This window comes from Vicugna pacos, chromosome 9 (assembly GCF_048564905.1).
Source record: "Vicugna pacos chromosome 9, VicPac4, whole genome shotgun sequence".
Classification (NCBI taxonomy): Eukaryota; Metazoa; Chordata; class Mammalia; order Artiodactyla; family Camelidae; genus Vicugna; species Vicugna pacos.
In genome coordinates, this window is record NC_132995.1 from 4,942,433 (window position 1) to 4,962,611 (window position 20,179).

A 20,179-nucleotide genomic window follows, 5' to 3' on the forward strand; every position below is an offset into this window, starting at 1 on the left:
GTGAAGTCGCTTGATGGGGGCGGCCATGTTGCTCACCAGGCATCCGCGGTGCGCAGATCTGCTCTTTGGGTGGATGCGGCCCTTTACGTCAAACTACCCTGAGTGAGCTAGAAAGGGGCCGGGGCCGGAAGCGGAAGTGGGGTGTGGCATCCTTTTAAACCTGTGGCGCGCTGAGGAGGATTCTAGCTGCTTGGATACAGTTGCTGTGTTGAAGAAAATGCCGAGGGAGGATGGTAGGGTGCATAATTGCTGAAGGCAGCCTCGGGGCGCATGGCAGTTGGCTGGAGGCTCTGACTGTGATGAGTTATCGGAGAGGAGGCTTGGGTGTGAGTGAGTGGCAGAATCAAGAGAGTGGGTCAGCTTTGGGGATCTGTTTGGGGCATGGGCCAGCGGGGGCTAAGGATTACTCCTTGGAGACTTGGGAGTCAGTGTTTGAGAAACCTGACGGGCAGTGTGAGTCATTGATAACTTCAGTATGGTGTGTCCACGAATGGGGTGACTTGGTTGAGGATGAGACACCACTTGGGCGTGAGTGGTCGGACAGGTTCATTTGTGTTTGTGATTGAGTAGCTTGTCGGGTTTGTGCGTAGGTCTGAGAACTAAAGTGAATTGGGGGAAGTCTTGATGGGCAGGTGGAAGAGGGGGATGTTCAGTAATTTGAGTTCACCGCCTCGGATAATGGGAATAAGTTGTCTGGGGGCGTAATTCTCACAGCTGACACGCAGTTTGTTTCGTCGTATCCAATCTCCTACTCAAAGCCTGTTTTCAATTCTCCTTTAACCCCAGGTCGTCTTCTCTTCCGACTTTTTCTCTGAAAAATGAGAATACTTTAAAGTGATTGGAGTAAATTAATCTGCAATAATATATGTTATGAAAGGTGTGGCTTCTGCCTTTTTTATCTCTAAGGTTTTTGTATACTTCACCTGAGTATTTCCTTTCTGGTTGATCATGACGCAGATAGTGAGAAATAAGCAGGTTTCCCCCAAAATATGCTGCCTGGAGATGACACTTGTTAAAAAGTGGGTTCCTTATTTTAGGCTTCTTATGCTTTTTGAAAAGTTATAATTAATTGAATGATTTCTTATCACTTGAGTTTAACATATACACATCCCTACATTACTAATTTAAAAAATTACTTTTAAGTATTCCATCAAGTAGATGTACTGTGTAATTTTGTCTGGTGTCACATTAAAACCGTACATAAATTTGTGCAGAACGATCTATATTTTTTAAAAATTGAAGTATAGTTGATTTACAATGTCATATCAGTTTCTGGTGTGCAGCATAGTGATTCAGTTATATTTTTTCATTATAGGTTATTACATGATATTGAACTTGGTTCCCTGTGCTATACAGTAGGGAAGACTTGTTTATCCAGAAGACTTTAAAATGGAAAATGTAAACATGCGAGAGTAGAAAGCTTCAAAATTTCTTTTTAATTGAAATATAGTTGATTTACAATGTTGTGGAAAGCTTTAAAAATTTTTAAACATTTTGTTGATTTCATTGCTTGCCTTTCCTTTTTCTACCTCCTTGGGGATATTTCTTTTTTGGGGGGAGAGTGGGTTTAATTAGGTTTATTTATTTTTATTTATCTATTTTTCAACAGAGGTACTGGGAATTGAATCCAGGACCTTGTGCATATGAAGCACGCACGGTAGCACTGAGCTATACCCTCCCCACTCTTGGGAATATTTCTAATCAAATATCATCTCATATAATTTCTCCTTAAATAATATGTATCCGTAACAGATTTTAAAAAGACAATAGACACCATATCATTATACACAACAACTTAACAATAATTCTCTAATATAGTAGGATTCTCCAAAGAAACAAAACCATTAGTGTATGTGTATATGATTTATTACAAGATATTGACTCACATGATTATGGAAGCTGAGAATTTGGAGGTGGAAAGAGTAGGAAAGACTTTTTCCTGATTAATTAGTAATTCTTTTAACTGTTTCTGAGAACCTCTCCTTTCAGAAGAACACAATATTAACAGCCTAACTTGCCCACATCTGCCACTTCAAGACCTAAATAGCTCCAGAGGGCTTTGAACCAGATGTTGGGGACAACAGCTTTTCTGTCAAAGATGTATTTTGCTCATTGAACTTCTGCCCACATCGCCGTCCTGATAACTGCCTCACTAGACCTAGATAAAGATGGCCGTTTGTTCTTGGGTGTGGACTATGAAGATACATCTGTGTTCCCAAGATCTACTGCTGGTTCTTACTCTGTTCTCTTGAAAAGAGAGTATTTATTCAACTGCTAATAATCAGAGGAATTTGGTTGCCCATTACAGTTACGAGGGAGGAAAAAAAAAAAAGAGAGAGAGAGATAGAAAGAGAGAGAAACACCATTACCAGGGAGTTTTGTGAATAAATACAGATTCCTGCATCCGCAGTAGATTTTATTAATCAGATGCCTTGATGCTGCAGTGACCTAACACTTTTTTTTTAAAATACCTCCCCCAGAAATTAACACAATACTGTAAATCACTTATACTTCAATTAAAAAAAAAACCCAAAAACCTCCCCAAGTGATTCTGATGGAACAGCATCAGTTGTAGGTCAACATTTGGGAAACAGTTACCTAGATGGCATTTGGAGCTAGGAGAGGCGTTAGATAGAAATGTGAGGAAAGAACACAGTTGAACAATCCACAGCCTGCCCAGATTATGCAACATTTACACCGATTTTCTTTTATCTGGTAGCAGTGGTAACTCATAGGGTGGGGTGAGATAGGAGAGAGCTCTCCAGACTCTCCTGTCTCTGGAATGTACGTTCTGGAATGAAGGGGACTTCCTGGACTTGAAAAACAAAGATTGTTCAGATGCACTTAGAAATTCACTCTGGGGGAAGCTCACGGGGAAAATAATCAAGGTCTCCTAGAGGTTCTCTTCCAAATGAGGTCAGATGGCTGAGGACGAGGCAGGACCTCAGTTTCCTTTGTGTTTCAGCTGCCACAAGGTGGAGCTCAGCTTCTAAGGAGTTAGTTTTCATTAGCACTTGTACAACCTGAATGACACCAAAGCCAGTCACACCAGGATTGTTCACTGCTGCTGCTATTTCAAGTTGTTCTTTTTGGGGGGGTGGGGGGAGGTAACTAGGTTTATTTATTTATCTTATTGGTGATACTGGGGATTGAACCCAGACCTCCTGCATGCTAGGCAAGCACTCTACCACTGAGCTATACCCTCCCCACTACTGCTGCTGCTTTTTGACCCCTCAGCTCTCCCCTTCCTGACTGTGTACTCATGATTACAACCGTTGCATCTCATTGCTTAGAATTTACTCTCCTCTGGCTGGAAGGATGGCTGAGGACAGTATTGTTTTAGGTGTATGAATGGTCCAGTCCACTGGAAGAAGGGGAATGAACTGAGAAGGAAGCTGGCCGTCTCTGCCACATCCTACTCATTTGTCTCCTCAGCATCCCTGTATACTCTTCTCCCCAAACAGAAGTAGTCCCATCCTTCCCAAGTGTGACACAGCCCCAAAGTTTTATTTTGGCATCTTCGACTCAATCCGATCTAGAAGTGTTTGTGGTGAGCATTCCATAAACTTAAAAAGAACCCTTAGCTCCCAGAGACCCAATATACAGTAGTGCAATGAGAACTGAGCATCCGCAATGAAAACTTCCAATGAAGAACAGAAAAATGGAGAGGATATAGTAGGCACTCTTTTGTTGCAATTACCCAAGGCCAGTGGGCAGGAATAGTAAGAGTTTCCTACCCTGGCAGAGCGGGGTGGGAGGGGGACCAGATTTCTTAAGAATCCCATTTGGAAGCACTGGTTCTCCTATCTAGAGGATGTACACCATCCTTCACGGCTCCTGGCTTTGCCCTCTTGCCTTTATTAGTTGTTCTTTATTTTCTATCCTCATACCTTCATTGAGCATTGAAGAATGTACATTTCTTTGGGAACTAAAAAGCATTTCTAGGAGTGAGAATGCAAATGAAATGGGTAGACTTCCCTGCACTGGAAATGCAAAAACTTTAGGGATGACATGAGGGAAAGGGAGAGGAGGGTGATTGAGTAAGAACAATGGGGTGGCATTTCTCTTTCTCTTCTGGCTTACTTCACTTAGTATGACAATCTCCAAGTCCATCCAAGTTGTTGCAAATGGCATTATATTATTTTTATGGCTGAGTAGTATTCCATTACACACACACACACACACACACACACACACCCCACAACTTCTTTATCCAGTCCTCTGTCGATGGGCATTTGGGTTGCTTCCATGTCTTGGCTATTGTAAGTAGTGCTGCTATGAACATTGGGGTGTACGAATCTTCAAATTGGAGTTTCCTCTGGATATATGCCTGGGAGTGCGATTGCTGGATCATAGGGCAAGTCTATTTTCAGTTTTTTAAGGACTCTCCATGTTTTCCATAATAGCTGCACCAATTTACATTCCCACCAACAGTGTAGGAGGGTTCACAAAGGCCATTTCAGACATCAGCTGCCAGGAGTCAGGGATTTGTGCAGCACAGGCAAGAACTTGCCTTACCCAGGTCAACCCCAATGTCATTGCCTCCTTGTCTTATCCAGATCAGGCAATGGGGCCACTAAGGAGTGGGAGTCTTTTTGAGACTTCTGTTCCTCACCCTAGTCACTTTGCCTCTGTCCATTTTTGCAGATTCTAGTTAATCATGGGACATTTGTTAGCAAGGGGAAAAACCCTGCTTATGCCTTTGTAAAGAGGGCTTATGGGAAACATGCCAGGGTCGTGACAAGAAGCCCAGTTTCAGAAAGAACAGCCAGACTTCTGAAGATCTGGACATTTGTCTGGCAGTTACTCTCTGTGGGGTCCTGTATCTTTGGTTTCTTCTCAGCATCTGGGCCCTTCCCCATGCATTGTAGTACCCTTTGCCATTCTCTTCATTTGAATTCCCCCAAACACTTTGGGTTTTATTCAACTCCTGGTCACATCCACCCTTGTAATCCTTCCTCCCTTGGGAGCCTTCTATAATGTGTCTTTTATGTGTGATCCCAAAGATATTTTTGACATAAAACACAAATTTGATAGTGATTCCTCATTTCATCCACATCGTCCTGGCTTGGGATGCTGTCATGTGTGAAGTCCGGAGCTCTGGCAGCTAACTGGCAGCCATGAGGTAGCAATTTCCAGGAAAAAGACCATCATATTAGGGATGATAAAGAGGAAGGATGAAAATAAATGTGGTTTTGATGATATTGTTCAGACAGAACTGAACCTACTACTACCCATCTCCAAAACTCTTGTAAAGTAAACCATAAATGTTGCCTTAGTTTAAGCCATTGTTAGGTGTAATTGTAAACTGCAAACTGCGTATGATTGAAAGCAGCCTAATTGATACAAGACCTTGGGAATAACGTTTTTAGGGTGACTGTTTTTACCTCTTTCTCTTTTTCTATATTTCCCCATGTCACCCTGATACCCTCAGATGATACTTTCTTTAAATTTCTTAAAATTTCAGAAAGACTGCCATCTTTTTCAGTGCAGGTAGTGGCTGATGACTTGATGGCTGCAGCATCCTTTGTTTACTTACACGGCAGGTGGCATTCTTAGCCCACACTGCGAACAAGTTTTTGTTGGAGTCCCTATTTTCTCTATATGCCATTTGCCCAGTATATTCTCTTGAAAGGCAAGAACCATATCTTCTTTAGTTAAGTAACCTACCTGGTAGATGACTTGCACGTTAGCAATTGTGGGAGCATCTGTGATACTGTGATGATAACATGGAATATATATTTGAACTTCATCCCTATTCCTGACATAGATCTCCCAAAACCCTTGAAATTCCCAGTGGTGAGAGCAGTAAAGATCTTTTGTTGTGTTAATAAGATAGCTTCTGGCACACCCCTAAGGACAGAAGGAACCAATCCTGTAATTAGAGGGCTGGAACTAAAAAGCATTTCTAGGAGTGAGAATGCATCCTCGGATCTCTGGGGGGGGCTGGAAATTGGGCCCCATCACCAACAGCCAATGATTTAATTAAGCCTCCGTGAAAACTCAAAAGGGTGGGGTTTAGAGAGCTTCCAGGTTGGGGAAAAGCCAGAACACTTCCACGTATCACTGTGGCGAGCCCAAACTCCATGGGTTCTGTTAAAAAGGAGACAGCGGGTCCAAGATGGAGTCAACTCTGCCAACAAACCGAGACTTAATACCTAACCAACTGCAGTTTCAGTCCTGCAGAAATGTGACCTTTATGAGCCAACCTGGAATTTCCTGCCCAGGACCGGGAGGTAATCTGCTGATGGACCCCTTCCGTTCCCCTTTGTGGGGGGTGACCTTGCCTGAGACAATGCATCCTTTGCTAATAATCGCCCCCACCCCTCTGCCTTTAAACACCCTTCTTTTCCTGCAGCTCATGGGAGCTCCTTTCAGTTTGCTAGATGGGGTGCTGCCTGAAGCATGAATCGTTCAATAAAGCCAATCTGACCTTTAAATTACTCAATTGAATTTTTGCTGTTTAACAGCACAGAAGATCCTTTGTTCAGGACCTCACCCTGTGTATCTCTGGCTGTTGATTCATCTCCTTTAATCTCCTTTGTAATAAACCAGTAATGTAGTGAATAAGTGGGCTTCCTGAGTTCCGTGAGCCGCTCTTGCAAATTAATCAAACCCAAAATGGGGAGGTCACAGGAACCCATGATTTGTCATCGGTCGGTCAGAAGCACAAGTGACAACCTGGACTTGGAACTGGCGTCTGAAGTGGGAGGTGGCGTCTGCTGGGCCTGAGCCCTTAACTTTCGGGATCTGATGCTATCCCTGGGTAGACAGCGTCAGAACTGAATTGTAGGATGGCATCATTCATGTGAGCTATTTCTTTGCTGGACTGGAGAGTAATCAAACATTTATTTATAGGCTGATTTTGCAACATTACTTGGAGGCAGAATTATAAAAACTGGTGCTGGATTTTGGAAGAAATAGCAAGTTGCCCTGAAACTGTAGCTGCATGGACTTTACAGCAAAGAGTATCATGTATTGCACTATTATTTGTAAACTGTGCTACATATCATTTACACTCAGTAAAACTGATTGCAAACATATGTGTTTATATACAGATACCCTTTTCCCCGCCTAGAGCTAGCTGTTAAATATTTGCCAGCACACCACAATGCAGAAAGCACATGTGCTTGGGATTCTGTAAGAGCTGTGTTCAAATTCTGACTCTGTCACTACTTGTGGGACCTTAGAGAAGTCACTTCCCTATTTTGTTTTTTTAACTGAGGTATAGTCAATTTGCAATGTTGTGTTAATTTCTGATTACAGCTTAGCAATTCAGTTATACATACACAAATATTCATTCCTTTTCATATTCTGTTTCATTATAGGCTATTACAAGGTTTTGAATATGGTTCCCTGTGCTATACAGTAGGACCTTGTTGTTTATCTATTTTATATACAGTAGTTAGTATCTGCAAATCCCAAACTCCTAATTTATCCCTCCCCACCCCCTTTCCCTCCTGAAAACCGTAAGTTTGCTTTCTATGTCTGTGACTCTGTCCCTGTTTTGTAAATAAGTTCATTGTGTCCTTGTTTTTAGATTCCACGTATAAGTGACATTATATGATATTTTTCCTTCTCTTTCTGGCTTACTTCATGTATAACCATCTCCAAGGTCCATCCATGTTGCTGCAAATGGTATTATTTCATTCTTTTTTGAGGCTGAGTAGTAGTCAATTGTCTGTATGCATATATATATATGTATATCTATATACCACAACTTCTTTATCCAGTCATCTGTTGATGTACATTTAGGTTGTTTCCATGTCTTGGCGATTGTATATAGAGCTGCTATGAACATTGGGGTCCATGTATCTTTTCAAATTAAGAGTTTTCTCTGGATATATGCTCAGGAGTGGGATTGCTGGATGTCACTTCCTTTTTTTCAACCTCAGTTTTCTCTTCTTGAGCACAGGAGTTATAATAAAGCTCTGAGAGAGACCTTCGGGTGGGAGCTAATGCATACGAAGTGGGCAGCCCAAGACTTGGTAGATGCCACAGCCACTACCAGCATGATGGCTCCTTGCACTTGTGGAGACTGGCCTGCTCTCTGCTTTCTCTGAGACCCAGAGGACAGGGACGTGGCCCTTCCCTCCCGTCCTCACAGTCCTCCTTCCTCACTGCCCCTCTCTTTGGCAATCAACACCTTGGGGAACCTTTCAGCAGATTTTACTCCGAATTCTTGGACCTGGGGAGGGAGGGGAAGGGACCACCTTCCTTGTGACCCATTCTGGTCCCTTGCGCCCTAGAAGAGGAGGGAGGAGGGCTCCAGGGCAGAGCCCAGCAGCTGGCCCATTGCATGCTGCGTGTGTCGGGCACTGGGCCGATGTGCTAGTCTGCTTGGGCTGCTATAACTCATCACCACAAACTGGGTGGCTTAAAACCACAGAAATGTCTTCTCTCACAGTTCTGGACGCTGGGAGTCTGAAATCAAGGTATCGAGAGGGTTCCTTCTGGAGGCTCTCAGGGAGGTCGGTTCTGTGCTTCCTCCTAGTTTCTGGAGGTTGCTGGCCATTCTTGGTGTTCTGGATTAGATTGTGCCCACTCCCTCCCCAAATTCCTAAACTGAAGGCCTAACCCCCCAGAACCTCTGAATGGCCCTTATTGGGATATTGCATTGTTGCATGCGTCATTATTTAAGTTAAGATGAGATCATACTGTAACCAGGCAGGACTCTATGGGGCCTTCCTGGAACTGACACCCTCCTCCCCCATGTCCTCTGCCTGCCTGTTGTCTGTAGAAAAACTTCAGCCTCCTAGGCTTCCCGAGTTCAAAAGGGTACATTTAATCACCGAAGTGAGAAAATGCAGAAAGGAAGGAAAACACTCAAACAAGACAAAAGAATAACACTTTAGTCGTTAAACAAAAACAAGGACCTTTATCTCCTCCTTAAGGGCTATAGATAGTATTCTGAGCCCTATCCTTTGCGCTGTGTTGCAGACATTGAAACCCCCACCAGGTGGAAGAAGTTAACTATGTGCTGCCCATAAGCATGTGGACCCCAGACCTGTTGGAACCAGAAGGCTGATGATGTTGACTCCCAACATCCTCACCACCAACCACTCAGAAGAACGTCCAAGAGTGGATCACCCACCCCCACAGCCCCTCTCCCTCATCCTGTCTTTAAAAACCTTACCCTGAAAGACTTTTGGGGAGTTCAGATCTTCTAAGCACTAGCTACTTGGACTCCTTGCTGAGGGCCCTGCAACCAGCCCTGCACTCTCCTTCACCACAACCTGCGGTCAGTAGCTGGGCTTTATGCACAGGGCGAGCAGGCCAAGTTTGGTTGGATGACAGTACTGAAGCAGGTGGGCCCCAATCCAATAGGACTGGGTGTCTGTACGAAGAAGGGAAAGTTGGACACAGACACCCCGGGTTGGAGCTGATGTCACCAGGGAGGGTGAAGGGTCCCCCTGTTGCTGCCTGGGTCAGTGGTGCAGACCTTCAGCTGCCATTGGTTCAGGAACAGCTAAAACTCACCTCAGATTCTACTGTGCCAGGCAGATGCTCTCTCTTAATCTGAAGGGCTACCTGCTGAGGGACAACTTGAGACATTCCGATTTTACAGGTAAGGAAAGAGATACTTAAGAACACGCAAGGATCTACCCAAGCAATAGAAATAAAAGCAAGAATAAACAAATGGGACCTAATTAAACTTACAAGCTTCTGCACAGCAAGGAAACCATAAGTAAAACAAAAAGACAACCTACAGAATGGGAGAAAATTTTTGCAAATGAAACCAACAAAGTCTTGACCTTCAGAATATATAAGCAGCTCATACGACTTAACAAAAAAGAAACAAACAGCCCAATCCAAAAATGGGCAGAAGATCTAAACAAGCAATTCTCCAAGGAAGAAATACAAATGATCGATAGGCACATGAAAAAATGCTCAATATCACTAATTATCAGAGAAATGCAAATCAAAACTATAATAAGGTGTCACCTCACACCAGTCAGAATGGCCATCATTCAAAAGTCCACAAATGACAAATGCTGGAGAGGCTGTGGAGAAAAGGGAACCCTCCTACACTGCTGGTGGGAATGCAGTTTGGTGCAGCCACTGTGGAAAACAGTATGGAGATTCCCCAAAAGACTAGGAATAGACTTACCGTATGACCCAGGAATCCCACTCCTGGGCATATATCCAGAAGGAACCCTACTTCAAAATAACACCTGCACCCCAATGTTCATAGCAGCACTATTTACAATAGCCAAGACATGGAAACAGCCTAAATGTCCATCAGCAGATGACTGGATAAAGAAGAAGTGGTATATTTATACAATGGAATACTACTCAGCCATAAAAACCGACAACATAGTGCCATTTGCACAACATGGATGTTCCTGGAGAATGTCATTCTAAGTGAAGTAAGCCAGAAAGAGAAAGAAAAATACCATATAAGATCGCTCATATGTGGAATCTAAAAAAACAAAACAGAAATACAAAACAGAAACAGACTCATAGACATAGAATACAAACTTGTGGTTGCCAAGGGGGCGGGGGGTGAGGGGTGGGAAGGGACAGACTGGGATTTCAAAGTGTAGAATGGATAAACAAGATTATACTGTATAGCACAGGGGAATATATACAAGATCTTATGGTAGCTCACAGTGAAAAAACTGTGACAATGAATATATATATGTTCATGTATAACTGAAAAATTGTGCTCTACACTGGAATTTGACACAACATTGTAAAATGACTATACCTCAATAAAAAAGAAGTTAAAAAATAAAGACAGTGAGGGTCTCTGGCAGTGGATACAAACTTCCCCCACAAAAATAAATAAATGAATGCAAATTAAAAAAAAAAAACACGCAAGGAACTGACTCCTACCCAGGTGGCCCCAGCCTGCCCCTCCGGCTCCCCATCTTCTGACTCAGACTGCTGTGTTCCTCCCCCAGAGGCTCTTCAGGCCCTGGTCTGTGCTGGGGGCGGACCCAGGACTCAAGGTGGACAGTGGGAGCTCCAGGAAGGGAGCTGGGGCGACACAGAGCTAAAGCCATGTATTCAAGAGTAACCTGGGCCTCAAAAACTTTTGTCAGAGCTCCGAAGGTGACGGACCTGGGGGTCCGGGAGCCAGGCCTCCTCTTCAGTACACAGGGGTGTGGATCCTGGGCCCCTCCTCCCTCAGACCCAGGAGTCCAGTCCCCAGCCCCCTCCTCCCGTAGTGACCTTCTTACATGGCTCTGCTGCCCCCAGACTGCATCACTCTGGCCAGGAAACAGCTCTTCCCAGGCCTCAGTTTCCCTCTCTGGAAAATGAGACTCGTCTCTTGCTTCCTTGGGAGAGGAGAGAGCTGCTGAAAGAGAAGTCTCTCTGGCTCCTTCTGTCTCTAGTTCCCTCTGGGGAAAAGGGTGAGAGCAGAGAGGAAATGGGGCGGAGATGTTCTTCAGCTGGAGGGATGGTGTCCTGACCAGTCAGAACTGTCCCTCTCCTTCTGGCCTCAGAAGTCCCCCAACTTTCTCCGAGGCAGAAGGTGGATGTACAGTCATCGCCTCCCCCCCTCTCAGAATTTCAGCAGAATTTGGAGGTCGAGGTGTTTCCCAGAACATGGATGTGTGGGAGGAACAGCCTCCTTTGTAACCAATGTACCGCTGCCCATCCAGGGCTCAGCTCAGAGCACCAGGACCCAAGCCCTGGAATTCCTGGAAGTTCAGGGGCACATGCTCTACTTAGGGATTTTGGATCTTTGCGGATCCTGAGAAGCCTTGCCTAGGGTCCGGCCTCCCTGGGAACTCCACACCCCATCCCTCTGAGCTGCTGGGTGGGGGTGGGGGATTCTAGCTCTGGGCTTGCTCCCTCCCACTTCTCTGTCTTTCTCCCTGTCCCTCCCCCTCCCCATCCTTACTTCTCTCTCCCTCCTCCTCCTCCTCCTTATCCATCTCTCCTCCCCCTTCCCCTTCCTATTCCCTCCTTCCCTCCCTTCCCATCCCCCCTTTTCCTCCTCTTCTTTCTCTTTCCTGTCTCTGTCTACCATTCTGACTCTCCATCCCAATCTCACTCATTCATTTGCCACATATTTATTGAGCACCTACTGTGTACCAGGCATAGGTCCAGATCCAGAGGAAACTGGCAAAGACCCCTGCCTGTGTAGCGCTTGCAGTCTCACAGGGGAGACATACATCATACAGAAAAGATTCTCCATGGGCAAGTTATACTTTCCATACGAAGATGACAAATTCTATGGGAAAAAGTAAAAGTAGGGGAAGGGAGAGGGGGTCAGGAGTCCCAGGGTGGGGCATGTTTCCATATTAAACAGGTGATCAGGTGAGCCTCCTCCCCTCCCACCTCTCCTCTTCCCTCCCTCCTCTTCTCCACCTCCCTCCTCCCTTCCTCTCCTCCCCTCCTCTCTCCTCCCTCCCCTCTTCCCTCTCTTCCTCTCCCCTCTGACTCTTATTGCCCAGATTCTCCCAAAGTACTTCCCTCCCACCTTGCAGAGAAATCATTTGCCTAGACTCAAGAATTTCACAAAACAGCCTTCTTCAAGTTGCTTCCCCTCCCCGGGCCTCTCACCCTCCCTAGTTCCCCAGGAAGCAAATAATCCTGAAGATGGCTAACTGCCCAGAGGCACCCAGAACTGCCTGTCCCTCCCCTGCTCCCAGCCCTCTCATGGCTCCCCAGCACCCAGGACAAAGTCCCAGTCTCTGAATTTGGCATTCAAAACCCTGCCTGGGGTGGACCCTGCTATGCACCCCACCCTTGAAGCTTCCACAACTCCCCAGTACTTTCCTGACTGGCCAGGACATTCCTTGCCTTAGATGCCCTTCCAGTTCCACCTTTCAACCCCCAGCCCCACCCCTGCCGCCCTTCCCCTTTCTAACTTCTCATCAGTCAGGACTCAGCACCTCCAAGATATCACCTCCTCCAGGAAGCCCTCCTGTGGGTTCATGCAGCCTCACACTGGTCTGTGGTCCTCTGTTTACACAGCTGTCTTCTCCACCAGATTGGCATCTCCTCCAGGGCAGGGCCTGGGTCTGAGTCATTTCTATGTGCCCGGCATCGCCCAGCTGACAGCCCAGCCCACCGGCGGTGCAGGAGATGTTCATACAGTGAACCAGTGTTCTTTCCCCTGCTTTTTCTCTATTTCTGCCCAATCATCTTCCCTGTCCATTTCGCTCCTTCTGTCCTTTGTTCTGTAAACCACACCCTGAGGTTTTGTGATGATGATTGATATCTTTGCAAGGCCACTGTAGACTCAGGGCAGGGACCCGAGATCAGCCACCATTGGAGTGGAGGGTTCTGGAGAGATGGCTGTTAGTGAGGGGAGTGGGAAGTGGTCCCGCACACCAGTCCCTGCCTCCCGTGGGAGTGTCCGGCTTCACCTGTCCTTGTCTTTCAGCTCCTGTCTTGGCTGTTTCCAGCCTTGTTCATCTCTCCCTGCAAGGAATTCTGGGAGATTGGACATCTGGGTCTGAGGGAGGAGGGGACTGGGGGCCCAGACTCAGGGTCTGAGGGAGGAGGGGGTTGGAGATAGAGGGTCCTGGGAGAGGAGGGGCCCGGGGCCTGGACTCCAGGGTCCTGGAGGAGGAAACCATTGGAGTTTAAAGTCCAGGTCCCTCCTCCCTCGTCCACACTCTGGTTTTAGAAACATCGGGTTTTATACAGCTGCTCCACCCGGGCAGGGCGGGGTGGGGGCTGGGCAGCCAGATGCCCGGCTTCTGAGTGGAGCCTGGGCTGCCCCCCCACCCCCACCCCAGAGTAGAGGAATCACCCTCCCCTCCTGTTCTGGGCTTGGCTCCCACAGGAGAACCCATCATCCTGACACAGCTGGACACCAAGCGGCGGCCCAGACTCCCGGCAGCAGCGTCAGAGACTCAGAAACAGCCCTGCCCTGGTGAGGTGGGCGCGGTGCCCCTCACTTGGGTCCTGAACCAGCCCTCTTCTCCCTGACAACCAGGCTCAGGCAAAGGCCCAACCTGGCGATGGCCCCTCCCCACCCTGCCCCTCTGGGGAAACCCAGGGAGTGAGAACTTGGCATCTTGCAGGGGACCGGCTGGAAGTGATGGAGCAGCAGGGAGAAATAAGGACTTGGAGACAGAAAAACAGAGAGAAACAGTGAGAGAGAGAGTGAGTCAGAGAAACCCACAGAGATAGGGCCTCAGCGATACACAGAGATGCAGAGACCCAGGGATGACAGAGACTGAGAGACAGACAGAGGCAGAGGAAAGAGAAACAGTCAAACACTGAGAGGAATAGGGAGAAACAGGCAGAGAAGCAAAACCTGGGAGATAAAAAAAAAAAAAGATAAGGATACAGATAGAACCAGAGAGAAGAAGAGTGATGTACACAGAGACCCAGGCAGAGAAACATAGAGAGGGAGGAAGGGGGAAAGAGAGAGAGGATGAGAAAGTCAGAGAGATGGAGAGTCAGAAATTTAGAGACAGACAGACTCAAACCCAGAGGGGAGCAGATAGAAATGGACACACCAAGGGAGAGAGAGACAGAGACAGAAAGAGCCAGAGATAGGGAGGCATGGAGAGAGACTGGAACACACAGACACAGACAACCAGACAGATGGACAGAGAAACAGAGCCAGGGAGACCGGGACAAAATCATAGACTCAAAGAGAGACACAGATGAAGAGAGAAGGAGGTCGGCACAGGCAGGGATACACAATAATCAGAGTCACAGACATGGAGAAGCAGGCGGAGGGACAGACAAAATCAGTTCATAGTAAGGGGAGCAGAAAGATAGAATTAGATACAGAGGTTTTTTGTTTTTTTTTTTAATCATGAAAAGAAAGGGCATGGAAATAATGTCATTTGTCACTGAGCCTTCCTGTCCTGTGGGGCTGGGAACCAACGACTTTGCGTTCACCCTCGATGCCTGCGAGGACAAATCCCAGTGCCCCAGCCCCCTCCCCGGACCCTGGCACATCTGTGGGCGCACATGCGGGCACACGCGACCCAAGTCAATGAGGCACTGAACGGACAGACGTTCACTCCCAGCTCCAGTTCCAGACAGCCGGCCTCCCAGGCCAGCGCGCACACGAGTCACACCCACAAGCACGCACGTGTGCATTTTATTCCATCTGCCAGTGGCCGGGACAGTCCCTGGGGAAGCCAACCGGGAAGGATTCTGAGGATAGGAGGGGAGGAGCCGTGTGTGGGGACACTGGGGTTAGGGAGACGGGCTGAGGCGGGTGGGGGGTTGAGGGGAGGCCAGAAGAGCTGAGGATGGGGGAAGAGAGAAATGGGGGAGAGAGGAGGAAAGAGAAGTGGGGAGAGAGTCAGGGAGAAATGAAAGGATGGAGAGAAATACAGAAACGGAGGGAGAGAAGAGGGCAGAGAGAGGAGAAGAAATAAAGAGGAGAGGTGAGGAAAGAAGGGGTGCAATGGGGGCCTCAGGAGAGAGGGAAGGGCTGCGATGACGGGGGGCTGGGGAGGGAGGCCCGTCTGGTGCTGGGGGGTGGGGGCTGATGGCGGGAAGCGGGTGGGGCTGCCCGACGGCCGTGACCTCAGAGCCCCTGGCCCAGCTCAGCCCTGACGTCAGCTCCTCCTCTCGCCCCCGCCTGCGCTGCTCTTCAAATCACCCCCCCAGCTCTCGGGCCGCAGAGACTTGGGGAGAAGCGAGGAGAGGAGAGCAGAGAGGCCCGCCGGACCCACAGCGATGAGACAGGTGTGTGTGTGCGTCTGTCGGTCTGTCTGCAGCCGTGCGGGGGGCGGGGGGCGCTGCAGCACACGTGTGGCCACGCGTGTGCGGGGAGCCGCGAGTCCTGGGGAGTTCACCTGTGCGCTCCCGTGCGGGGACAGTGACCGTGTGAGTCTGCGTGCCATCCCGCCGGTGCGCATGGGAGATGTGACATGGCCATGCTCACCTGGCTTATAACTCCTGGATGTCTGTGTGCCCGGGGAGCGGAGAGGAGAGGAGAGCTGCGTTTGCTTGGCCCGTGGAGCTGAATTGCTACTTTCCTGTGTTCAGCAGCTATGAAGGCGAACCAGATGAAATCGCCGAAGTCTGGGCACTTCTGACTTGTAAACATGGCAATTTCAGATGGTTCAATCTCAACGGTTGCTATTTCTTCAGCAACTCGTTGCTCCAGACCCAGGGGTGGGGGTCTTCTGTGTGTTTGTTGCTGCGTGGGCATCTCTTCGTGTTGTTGCTTTTTCCTGCTTAAGGGCGTGTGTCCCGAACCTCACCTGTGTGGCTGTTAATTGAGTGGGTAGGGGAGTGTCTTAGGATCACAGACTTCTAAGAGCAGGTGCCTGGGGTTATCTGCCGGAACCTGAGGGTTTTCCGAGCACACGTGTGGGGTTGCGTGACCACAACCCATCCGCGTGACCCTGACTGTTGTCAGGATTAGAACCCTCTAGATGTCCTCCCGTCTCTGTGATCCCCCGTGAATTGGGCCACCCCTAAAAATTCAGGCAGGGCTAATTTTGGGGCAAAGGGACAGAGAAGGAAGATTCCGGAAGAAATAATAATAATTGTCAATACTGGCCGATTACGAGCTTCAGGCTCAAAGCCGTACCTTAGCTCTGCCCTAGAGAGACGTGGCATGAACCACAGACAATTTAAAATTTTCTAGTAGCCATATTAAAAATAAAAAAAGAAAAAGAAACAGGTGCAGTTCATTTTCATAATAACATTTTACTGAACCCAGTGTATCAGGAGTCAGCAAACATTTTCCATACCAGGTCAGACAGTCTGTATTTGCGGTTTCAAGGGCCATACCGTCTCTGTTGTAAAGTCTCAACTTTGACACTGTGTGAAATCAGCCATGGTCAATAGGTAACCAGATGAATGTGACGTGCCAATAAAATGATGGAAGGGGGCCAACCTTCCATGTAATTGAGTTTCATATAATTTTCTTTTTTTATTTTAGGGCTTTTCTTTTTTATTATCATTATTTATTTGTTTCTGGTGGGGCGAGGTAATTAGGTTTACTTATTTATTTATTCTTAGAGGAAGTACTGGGGACTGAACCCAGGACTCCTGCATGCTAAGCATGTGCTCTACCACTGAGCTATACCCTCCCTCCTATGATTATTTTTTAAATTAAACTACAGTCAATTGACAATGTTGTGTTGGTTTCTGATGTACAGCCTAGTGATTCAGTTCTCTCTATATATATTCTTTTCCATTATAGGTTATTACAAGATATTGAATATAGTTCCCTGTGCTATACAGTAGGATCTTATTGTTTTCATATAATTTTCATGTGCCACAAAATATTCTTCTTCTTTTGACATTTTTCAATGTCTAAAAATGTAAACAGTAATTTTAGCTTGTGGGGCTGTAGTGAAAAAGGCAGCAGGCATTCGGCCCAAGGAGCTGTAGTGTGCCGACCCTGCTATATAACAAAAATATTATCATTTTTGTATACAGTCGACACAAAAATATTTTTTAATATACTTTTACTGAAGTACAGTCAGTTTACATTGTGTCGATTTCTGGTGTACAGCATCGACACAAAAATATTAATGAGATATTTTACCTTCTTTTTTCTACACTCAGGCTTCGCAATCCAGATGTGCAGCACATGTCACGCAGGTGCTATATTTTCATTGGAGATAGTTCTTTGTGTACATTTTTATTGTGATAAAATACATAGTATAATATTGATCATTTTAACCACCTATAAAAGTACAATTCAGCGATAGACATTCTACTTGTTTCTTTAAGTGGCTTTCTTTTTGATTTGTATTTTTAGATTTCATAAAACTTACAGTTGAAAAAGGAGCTTCCCAGACCCTATTTGTCCCAAACATGCTTAACAGCTTTTTGATAAGTAAGTCAAGTACCAGTTTCTCAATTGAAACATTTCAACTAAATAAAATTAAAAATTCAGCTAGTCGTACTGGCTGCATTTCAGGGCTTTGTAGACACATGTGGCAGGGGGCTCCCGTGTTGGACGGTGCAGACCCATAATTTAGGGATTCATATAGCTCATAATCAGCCCAAGAGGTGGAAACTGATGACAGTTTAGTGTAGAGGACGATGGGGCCAGACGATGAAGCCTGCGTGACTTTAGGCAAGAGAATCCACTTCCCTGTGCCTCCATTTTCTCATCTGTAACAGAAGGGAGTAACAGTACCTTCCTCACATGGAGCAGTGCTTGGCCCGTGGAAGGGGCTAAAACCCCATACAGATGGGAAAACTGAGCCCCCCCCCCAATTCTAAGCTCTTCCAACAACATGTACTGGGCACCTGGCCCTCTCAGCCACTCCTCCTGGCTTATCAGTCCTTGGTTTTGCCATCTGTATGGTGGTGGCAGTAAACATTGTCTGTCCCCTGGGGCTGCTCCTGAGGAGTAAAGCCAGTGTACAAGGTTGTGGTTTAGTAACTGGATTCTCAAGGTTCAGATCTTGGCTTCTGTGCTTTCCAGGCAGACCCTTGGGCAGGTTGGTATACCTCTGTGTGACTCAGTTGCCTCATCTGTAAAATGGGGATGACAATAAAAGTACCTCCCTCATAGGGCTGATTCAAGGATTAAAATAAGTTAGTTCCTACTATATATAAAATAGATAAACAATAAGGTCCTACTGTACAGCACAGGGAACCAGATTCCATACCTTGTAATAACCTGTAATGGAAAAGAATATGGAAAGGAATATATGTATATATATCATTGAAACATTATACTGTACATCAGAAATAGACACAACATTGTATACCGACTATACTTCAATTGAAAAAAAAAAGTTAGTTCCTATAAAAGGCCTAAAGCAATGCCTGGCTATCATGTTTCAGTCTATTATTATCTCAACACTAAGAAACCTTTAATTGTGAGATGAATTATTATTTTCCTGTACCACTAAGGAGGAGGGAGGGAAACACCTGTCGATTAAATTGTGATATTCCACTGAGTGTAATCCACATGGATTTAAGAGCTGTTAAAAAATGTGGAAATAAATAGTATTAGAATCAATATAAGCAGGCATTCAAGCCTAGATAACTGTTTGCCATATATATATATTTATTTATTTTAAAATTAATTTTTTTTGAGGGGGAGGTAATTAGGTTTATTCATCTATTTGTGTAATGGAGGTACTGGAACCCAGGACCTCGTGCATGCTAGGCATGCACTCTACCACTGAGCTATACCCTCCCCCTCCACATATATTTTTATTAATGAAAATAACTTTGCAGTACCTAGTGGATTTTCTTTACAAAAAGAGAATGTTATCAATGTCTTGAGAACAAAATCCAGGAGGGCTTCCCTTCCCGAAGGGCATTTCAGCACTCCTTCCTCTTCCTGTCTCCTCTCGCAGCAGGACGTCCCCAAGCCCAGCCCGGCGGCCCGCCACTGCTCCGGCCTGGCCCGGCGGGTGCTGACCATCGCCTTCGCGCTGCTCATCCTGGGCCTCATAACCTGGGCCTACGCTGCCGGCGTGCCGCTGGCCTCCGATCGCTACGGCCTCCTGGCCTTCGGCCTCTACGGGGCCTTCCTCTCGGCGCACCTGGTGGCGCAGAGTCTCTTCGCGTACCTGGAGCACCGGCGGGTGGCGGCGGCGGCGCGGCGGGCGGCGGCGCGGGGCCCCCCGGACGCGGCCACGGCGCGCAGCGTGGCGCTGACCATCTCCGCGTACCAGGAGGACCCGGCGTACCTGCGCCAGTGCCTGGTGTCCGCCCGCGCCCTGCTGTACCCGCGCGCGCGGCTGCGCGTCCTCATGGTGGTGGACGGCAACCGCGCCGAGGACCTCTACATGGTCGACATGTTCCGCGAGGTCTTCGCCGACGAGGACCCCGCCACCTACGTGTGGGACGGCAACTACCACCAGCCCTGGGAACCCGCGGCGGCGGGCGCGGCGGGCGAGGGCGCCTACCGGGAGGTGGAGGCCGAGGATCCCGGGCGGCTGGCGGTGGAGGCGCTGGTGAGGACGCGCAGATGCGTGTGTGTGGCGCAGCGCTGGGGCGGCAAGCGCGAGGTCATGTACACCGCCTTCAAGGCCCTGGGCGACTCGGTGGACTACGTGCAGGTGCGTGGAAGGCGCCCCCACCCCCATCCGTCACCCTGGCACCCCGAATCCCACCTCCCTGGGGTCCTTCATTCAATCTAAAGTTGGAATGACACCCTCCCTTTATTCATTCATCCATTCAGTGGAGAGATTTCTTCCTTCTTTCCTTCCTTTCTTCATTCATTCATCCGTTTGATGCAGAGACTCTTTCCTGAACTCACGCATTCATTCATCCCTCCAGCTTTTCAATATAAAGTTTCATTCATCCATTC

At 47.3% G+C, this 20,179-nt stretch overlaps 2 protein-coding genes across 3 annotated transcripts in view; one reads left to right on the forward strand and one right to left on the reverse strand.

Moving 5' to 3' along the window:
• HAS1 (hyaluronan synthase 1) overlaps positions 1 to 20,179 on the forward strand; it is a 25,579-nt gene continuing 5,400 nt past the window's right edge. The window contains exons 1-4 of one of the 2 annotated variants that reach the window (XM_072968588.1): positions 1 to 102; positions 13,751 to 13,845; positions 15,547 to 15,624; positions 19,221 to 19,928. In XM_072968588.1, coding sequence (XP_072824689.1) covers positions 15,616 to 15,624; positions 19,221 to 19,928 — 717 coding nt within the window. In that variant the 5' untranslated portion in view covers positions 1 to 102; positions 13,751 to 13,845; positions 15,547 to 15,615. The remainder of the gene's footprint in view (positions 103 to 13,750; positions 13,846 to 15,546; positions 15,625 to 19,220; positions 19,929 to 20,179) is intronic. The other variant, XM_031682126.2, reaches the window with a different exon arrangement.
• The window catches only part of SPACA6 (sperm acrosome associated 6), a 26,364-nt gene continuing 21,823 nt past the window's right edge, over positions 15,639 to 20,179 (reverse strand). Inside the window, exon 9 of the mRNA XM_072968605.1 lies at positions 15,639 to 16,153. Coding sequence (XP_072824706.1) covers positions 16,120 to 16,153 — 34 coding nt within the window. The 3' untranslated portion in view covers positions 15,639 to 16,119. The remainder of the gene's footprint in view (positions 16,154 to 20,179) is intronic.